Consider the following 8095-nt stretch of genomic DNA (forward strand, 5'->3'; position numbering starts at 1 on the left):
GTACCCACTTTTTTGCGTAACTTCAGCATACGGGGCTGAAGTAGCAAAGACAATCACGCAAAACTTCAGCATTCTAGTAGATAAGACTGAAGTAGCAAGTGCGCTGAAGTTTTTGTTTGTAATTGCTGAACTTAAGCATAGTAGCTGAAGTTTTGTTCTCTATTTGCTGAAGCTTTTGTTTGTAATTACTGAAGTTTTTGTTTTTGTAATCGGTGAACTTCAGCTCTAGAGCTAAGGTTTTTGTTTTTGTAACTAGTGAAGCTGGAGTTTTTGTTTTGTAATTGGTGAAGCTGAAGTTTTTGTTTTGTAACTGTCGAACTTCAGCTCCAGAGCTGAAGTTTTTGTTTGTAACTGGCGAACTTCAGCTCTATAGCTGAAGTTTTTGTTTGTAACTGGTGAACTTCAACTCTAGAGCTGAAGTTTTTGTGAGATAATACTTTTATTAATTAGTGGGAAATACTACTGTTGCTTGTTCAAGAAAATGAAAGTTTCTCTCACCAAAATTACTTCAGCATTCTTTGAATTGAGAACACTTTTTTACTCGGCAAAGATTGTTTTAGCATCTTTTGATTCTACACCTTCTGAAGATTTAGAAATCTCTTCTCCAAATCCTGCAATTTTCATTAAAATGTATATAAAGTTATTAAAATCTAAAGAGGGTTCTAAATTTGAGGAGGAAAGGAGGATGAGAAAGGGGCTTGAAGTTGTTTAAAAAATGAGTACAAGTTAAAAATTTTTAAAAAATGGGTATAAGTTAAATGGGGGCGACCAAATAGGGCGCCCCATGCAATTTTTACACCTAAATCATGAAATAATGGATCAGTTGGACGGGTTTGGATCAATTTAGTCACTCCTGCCAACTGTAAAAATTGCAGTAGCGCCTTATTTGGTGGCCCCCATTTAATCTGTACCCACTTTGTACTGTACTCACTGTTTAAACAACTTCAGACCTTCTTCTCCTTCTTATTCTTCTTCTTCGGGTAACAATAATTTTATATGGTGTTTGTGAACATATTTTAACGTATTTTATGATATTTTATAGTGGCGCATTATTTTTTACTATTGTTTAGGGTTTCTTTTTTTCTTCTTCTTTTTTTTCTTAACTGCAAAATGGGTTCGTTAGATTTATTATTGTTTTGACAAATTGATGATTGTGGTTTGTTCTTGATGATATTTGGAGGTTATGTTTTAAATTTGAGTTAATTTGGAGTAGATTTAAATACTAAATCATATATTGGATTGTTAAAATTCGAAGAACAAATTTCTATTTCTGGGTAATTTGCACTTCATGCCTATCTGGCCTTAAGTGCATGAAAACGTTGGTTACACTTCAGACCTTTTGGCCTTAATTGCATCTGAAGTGTAATTTTTTCCTTCAGACTTATTAGCCTTAAGTGTAGGAAAGCTTTTGTTGCACTTTAGACTTTTTGGTCTTAAGTGCATCTGAATTGTGCAATTTTTCACTTTAGACTTATTGGCCTTAAATGCGTGAAACCATTAGTTGCACTTCAGACCTATTGGCTTTAAGTGCATCTGAAGTGCAATTTTTTACTTTAGACTTATTGGTCTTAAGTGTATGAAACCATTGGTTGCACTTCAGACCTATTTGGCCTTAAGTGCATCAGAAGTGCAATTTTTTTTACTTCTGACTATTTTTTTAACTTCAGACCCGATAAGTCTGGAATTGATAATAAAATGGGTAGACTTGTAAATTTTTTTGCAAAGTTGGTATATGTTCCAATTGTGGGCCCAAAACTGTTTACAGATGCAAAAGCCCCTGCAAACTATCAATTTAGCAAGATGATAAAAGGCAACAACAGATTTGATAGTATGGTTCTATTTGGCCAAAAGTATTTTTTTCTAAAGTTCAGGTATTTGATCAAGCTTTTAGCTTTTAATATAAGTTAAAGCAGTTTTTGAAAATAAAAAGTAACTTCTTTGAAAATCACTTTTCAAAAAATACATTAGAATTACTTTTTAAAAGTTTGGTCAAATACTAATTGTTAATTAAAAATATTTTTTAAATTGATTAGTCAAACACAGTTTACTTTTTGAGAAAAATACTTTTCAAAATAAGGTGAATTTAAAAGCTTTGGTCAAACCGGCTATTAGTGTAAGCCCACAAATGAGAAACGAAAAGCCAAGCCCAAACATGAATAAGGCCCAGAATTGGGAGGCAGCAGCCATTCTAAAAGTAGGGTTTTGGAAGTCTTCTTGTTTTTGTTACCTACAAAGTGAAAGAGAAGTGTAGTCTGCCTCTTCGCGGCTAAGCTCTCAGCAACCATGGGTATGCTTCCATTTTCTCTCTTCTTTTTCTCTTTCCATTTGCCTTTAACAATCCATTTCTGCAGATCCATTTTATGTTTTCTTGTGTAATTATATGGAAAAAGAGAGACTTTATTAATTATATGTCATGTTATTTTTGTGGATGTAAGGTATCTCACGAGATTCTATGCACAAGAGGCGTGCCACTGGTGGCAAGAAGAAAGCTTGGAGGAAGAAGCGAAAGTAAGCTCGATACACCCTTTTGCCTGTTATCTTTGCTGTTCTCATTTCTACCATATCTTGTATGTCTCTATCTTCTTAATGTACTCAGCATTTCCCTTGTCAGCCATTTTATACTACTGAAATGAGATGATTATGCTCGATTCGGTTATAAAACTTGTAGCTTTTTGGGCTCTAAAAAATTGTTGATATTGTTAATTTAGCGTTATGGTTAAAGGAACTTCTGATTTAGCTTTTAGTAGTTGCTGTGATTGGAAAATCAGATTCTTATGAATGGTGTTTGGACCAGCTTGCACGTACTTCAATTGATCCATCCCGTGTTTCAGTTTTAGTTTGTAGGGTAGAATATGTTGTAGCTAGTGAGTTTATGTTCATGGCATGATTTGGCATGAGAGTGAATCCATGGATATATAAACAGCCCAGTGAATGTCATTGTACGAGGCCTAAAATTAGGTTTTTCAAATGTCTACCTTCAAACTGACAAGTATATTTCTTTGGAAACAAGTAGTCTATAACGAGAAGGAATTAGGAAATATGATTCAGATTAATTATAGCTGAAGCTGTTCTTTTCAAAATTGTTAGTAACCTTGTCGTGATCCACGATTATGCTTTCTACAAAGCTTAGTAGGGTAGAAGGTATCTCAAATCTTTTCACTGGAGAGCCAAACCAGGAATAGGTTAGGGGCCTTGAAAAAAGGGAAAGTGATTTTTTTATGGTTTTCCAATGTGGGAATCATGTGTTCTACTATTCATGTGTGTCTGTCCTGGTAAAAGATCAGTTTTTACTGATTTTATTTGTAGGTCAGATATTTATGCATCTGGAAAAGAAAAGCTAAACCATCTTATTTAAAAGATGAAATCATTTAATCACCTTAGATATTTGTAACAGAAGATAGACTATAAGTAGGTACAGAGACTACAAATCTAACTACCACAATTATAAAAGATTTATTCCAGGATGTTTCAATTGATTTGAATTAGTGGAATGGAAGTAAATCAGTTTTAGCCATATAGTTTAAGATATAACCCAATTGAGTAAACCAACATGGCAAAATATGAGCATATAGTCCTTTGCTACATGATAGTTAGTAAAGTCATCTTCTCCTTTGCCTGCAGAACAATGTGTTAGACCAATCTTTTATCATTACAATATGATAAAGAGAAACTATATGTAAATCACTGTTTTTTAGCTTTATTCCTGACTCTGAATTCTGATGATTTCAATTTATTGAAGGTATGAACTTGGCCGCCAGCCTGCTAATACTAAGATCTCGACTAACAAGACAGTCCGACGAATTCGTGTGCGTGGTGGCAATGTGAAATGGAGGGCGCTAAGATTGGATACAGGAAATTACTCATGGGGTAGTGAGGCAGTCACACGCAAGACTCGTATCCTTGATGTGGTCTACAATGCCTCAAACAATGAACTTGTTCGCACACAAACTCTGGTCAAGAGTGCTATTGTTCAAGTTGATGCTGCGCCGTTTAAACAATGGTACCTCCAGCATTATGGTGTTGACATTGGTAGGAAGAAGAAGGGGCCTGCTAAGAAGGAAACTACTGAGGAAGGAGAAGGTGCTGCTGCCGCTGCAGAGGAAACTAAGAAGAGCAACCATGTTCTCAGGAAGATTGAGACACGCCAGAAGGATCGTAAACTTGATCCTCATATTGAAGAGCAATTTGGCGGTGGTAGGCTGTTGGCCTGTATCTCTTCCCGCCCTGGTCAATGTGGCAGAGCAGATGGGTAAGCTCAGTACATTCCTTCCCGTGTCATGAAAATAGTTTCAGGATTTTTGATTTGCTGATATGTATTTTAATTGAAAATTCCATAGGTACATTTTGGAGGGAAAAGAGCTTGAGTTCTACATGAAGAAACTACAGAAGAAGAAAGGCAAGGCTGGAGCTGGTGGTGCTGCTTAACTGTTGCAACCAGAATTTTCAGACTAGTTTCATGTTCTCTTTTGCTGTAATTCCAATTTTGGGGATATGTGATTTTGTATGCAGTATCTTTTATATTTTATCTTGTACTCTACCAGAGTTTAGTATGATGTCTTAAGACTTTGTTAATCATTATCAGCTTTCCTTCACTGGTTCCGCTTTCTCTTGAAAGTTGTGTGATTTAAGAGTTAATGATATTCACAGCCAGTTTTGTCTGATACAGCGATTCCTGCACTGCTAATTAATTGTGCACTGCTTAAGATCTAGCAGTGTGAGCCTGACGTAGAAATGTGACCAGCAGGTGAGAGCACTATTCGATTTAGCAGCAAAATGGGTAAAAAGAGCAGAAAAATAGGAGGATGACAGTGGAATAAGAAATCATTTGCTAACATGAGGTATGGGATCAGTCGCTATTCTTAGCATCTAACACGTCGCATTGGTGACACTTCGTAAATTCTTACAAGCTAGAGGGTGTTTGGATTAATTTTTAAGCTTGTTAAATTAACTTTTATGCTTATTTTTTTTCCAGTTTTTGGTATAATTAAAAAGTGCTTAAAATAAGTTAAAAATTATTTAAAACAAGCCAAAAAGAATAAGATGGGCAATTCCAACATATTACTTTTTGGCTTGAAAGTTATTTCCCGTGAAAAGTCATTTTTTTAAAGTCAATCCAAACGGACTCTAAATTTGATAATGAGTGATCTGCCCATCTACTCTCAGCTAAGATTCTCCTGGTGTTGTATGCATATTATATTCTTGAACTGCGATTACGTTCCTCATAACATTTTGCATTTCCAGTATGCTAGCAATTATGGAAGCTTTTTAAGAATATTTAATGTCTGAAAACTTTTCCGTTTGTTGGTAATGATTGATTATAATTTATAGCTACGAGACTTAGATCAGTATTAGCAAATGGTTTGTTTTTGGGATCTCATTATTACTCCTTGAGTCCTTGTTGTGGTTTCTAAAAATAATTAGTGCAAAATGCTTGTCATTTTATAAAATTAAGATATAATTAATTAATTTTTTCTCATCTTGTCCTTAGTGTTAATTGTTTTTGAAAGTAAAAAACATTGATTACACAGTATAGAAAATTTAAATGTATAGGTAAATAAGAGTACAATAGTCAAAGAACGTTTCTTACTAATAGTTTCTTAAAGGACGTGCAAGTCCGGCTCTAACTTTATGAGTGGTAATGCTTGTACCTTACGCCTCCAAATTTAGGGGCCCTTTTTTTTTTATAAAAAAAAAAAGGTTTATAAGTACTTTAAAAAATAATATTTAATACTTTTAATACAAAAATAGAGTTATTAATATAAAAGGAAAGAAAGTTCTTTATATATATAAATAAAGTAATAATTTTACTTATTTAAAAATGGGTAGATGAATAGTTTTTCTAGTGTTCTAATTTTTCACTTTTTACTCCTTCATTAGATAACGCGTAAGATTTTTACTATCCCTTTCTTTTAATTGTCCAAGTCAATTTTTCTATTTTCAATCTCTTCATATTTCAAAAACCCCTATATATTTTTGTCTTTCTCTTTAATATTCTTATTCACCTTCTTTCTCCAAGATTTCATTAGTTTAAGGGGCTGTTTGGCCATACAAAAATTTTTACTTTTTTTTTCGAAATTGCTGTTTGTCCATGAAATTTTCAATTTTCACTTGAAGATGAATTTCGGAAATTTTCAAAAATTTGAAAATCTCCAAAAGATTGTTTTTCAAAATTTTCACTTCAAATCACTCAAATTAAAAAACAATCCAAAATTATATTCATGTCCAAACACAACTCTAACTTTCAAATACCATTTTTACTTGATTTTTTTTTCACCTTTTTTTTCTTTTTTGGAATTTTACAATTTTTATGTCCAAACGCCCACTAAGTGTTCAACAATACTTTTAACCTTTCAATAGTTCTATACTTCTATTGCTCTATAATATCTTAACTAAAATCAACAATATCTCAAGAAAGACTACATAAGTTGGCTATAAGACAAGTGAGGCTTGCTCAGTTAGTAAAAGCACCTCCACCTACGACCGTTAGGTCCTGGGTTCGAGTCACCATGGAGGGGAAGTATGGAAGCACTATAGATCCTCTTAATTTGGGAGGGGTTAAAAAAAAAAGTTGGCTATAATATCAATTGAAAAGGAATTATTAGAAAAATCGATTACAAAAAAGATTATTAGCGACTTCAGATCTCAAAAAGTTAGAAGAACAGACTTCAAATAAAAACATATCTTATAAATTTCTTTTAAAAATTTAGGCTTTAAATTAAACTTTAACTTTGCGCATGTGCTTGAGCTGCCCCGGGACATGTAAAAAGGAAACATAACAACTAAAAGTAGTATGTCTCTTAATTATGTATGAGCATCAGGGAAATGCTCGTAATCGTTTTCTAAGAAAACATGTACAATTTAACCAAGGTTAAATTGAGGATAACTGGGGGTATATAATAAATTAAAAAAAGAATCATTAGCAGGGTTTATGGCGTGGCAAAAATTGAAAAATTATTTCTAACACCTCATATATAGCCACGTTTCCTGTGTGACAAATTTCAAATTTCGAATATATTATAATAATAACAATAATAATAATAATAATAACAACCGTGAGTTAAAATATGTTGCCACGCTCGACAAATTTGTGCTAACGTATTTGCGACGCCTGAATTAAGCATGATTCTAACCGTGAGTAACATATCGGGGTAATTTGTTAGCTAAACTTTCCCCGTAAATTCGCCGTGGCCTAACGTGGCTAAAAGCCCTTTTTTGTAGTGATACAAATATTAAGCCAAATTAAGCATTATCTAAATTTTATAATATTGAATTGAGACGGATTTAATTAATGAAAACAATTTATATAGTTAACTTCAATTTTTCTCGGGATTGAGAGATATTTATTATTTTATAATTGTTATATTCATCATCCAGCTAAGAGTATTACATGGAGATGTTCAAGTATTATGTGGAGATATGTCTTTCACACGAGGCTTAGCTGATTAAAACAATATATTGGCGCGAATTACTAAAAAAAGAAGAAAGTGTTATAAATCCAGCAAGTATCCACTTGCAATAAAGGATGTCTTTCCTCACATATATTTTGGATTGGTCACGTATTCATAACAGGTTTTGGATTGATTATTGTCTCGATCCCAATTTCCCTCCGTGGAATGTCGCGATGACACCTAGTTACTAAGACTAGGTAAGCCTAACACTTATTGAATTAAATGACAGAATTTATCCAGAACAACTATTAAGCATGGAATTGAAATTTCTATAATAAACCAATAATCCTGAGTGCAATACAGTACCCAAATCCGATAGTACAAGTCATAAGCTCTACTGAGTTTACTAGGAAAATCTTCTAAGTACAACTGTTTCGGAATAGAAATAGACAGTACAAGTATAATATCAAAAGGTGGCTTCGAGGCATGCGAATACGATGACAGGTATACCTTGAGTCTCCACAGCAAAATCCGAACAACTAGCTAGTGATCAACCAATTCCGAAGTGCCTGAATCTGCACAAAAATATGCAGAAAGCGTAGCATGAGTATACAATAATGGTACATAATAAGTATCAAGATTAACCTCGGTGGAGTAGTGACGAGGGACAGTCAAGACACCTACTGGACTAAATAACCTGCACAAGT

The 8095-nt window shown here is 33.6% G+C and overlaps 1 protein-coding gene across 1 annotated transcript; it reads left to right on the forward strand.

The window, feature by feature from the left end:
• Nucleotides 1-2152: 2152 nt before the first annotated feature.
• On the forward strand, nt 2153-4592 carry LOC107805570 (small ribosomal subunit protein eS8-like). Its single transcript, XM_016629633.2, has 4 exons — nt 2153-2287; nt 2436-2508; nt 3740-4249; nt 4338-4592. Exons 1-4 carry the CDS (start codon nt 2284-2286, stop codon nt 4423-4425), a joined length of 675 nt encoding a protein of 224 aa, XP_016485119.1. The 5' UTR covers nt 2153-2283; the 3' UTR covers nt 4426-4592.
• Nucleotides 4593-8095: the final 3503 nt, after the last annotated feature.

This window comes from Nicotiana tabacum, chromosome 22 (assembly GCF_000715075.1).
Source record: "Nicotiana tabacum cultivar K326 chromosome 22, ASM71507v2, whole genome shotgun sequence".
Classification (NCBI taxonomy): domain Eukaryota; kingdom Viridiplantae; phylum Streptophyta; class Magnoliopsida; order Solanales; family Solanaceae; genus Nicotiana; species Nicotiana tabacum.

Coding starts and splice junctions, on each gene's coding strand:
- LOC107805570 (XM_016629633.2), top strand. Junction 2,509..3,739: donor GCTTGGAGGAAGAAGCGAAA/GTAAGCTCGATA, acceptor AATTTATTGAAG/GTATGAACTTGGCCGCCAGC. Junction 4,250..4,337: donor CAATGTGGCAGAGCAGATGG/GTAAGCTCAGTA, acceptor AAAATTCCATAG/GTACATTTTGGAGGGAAAAG.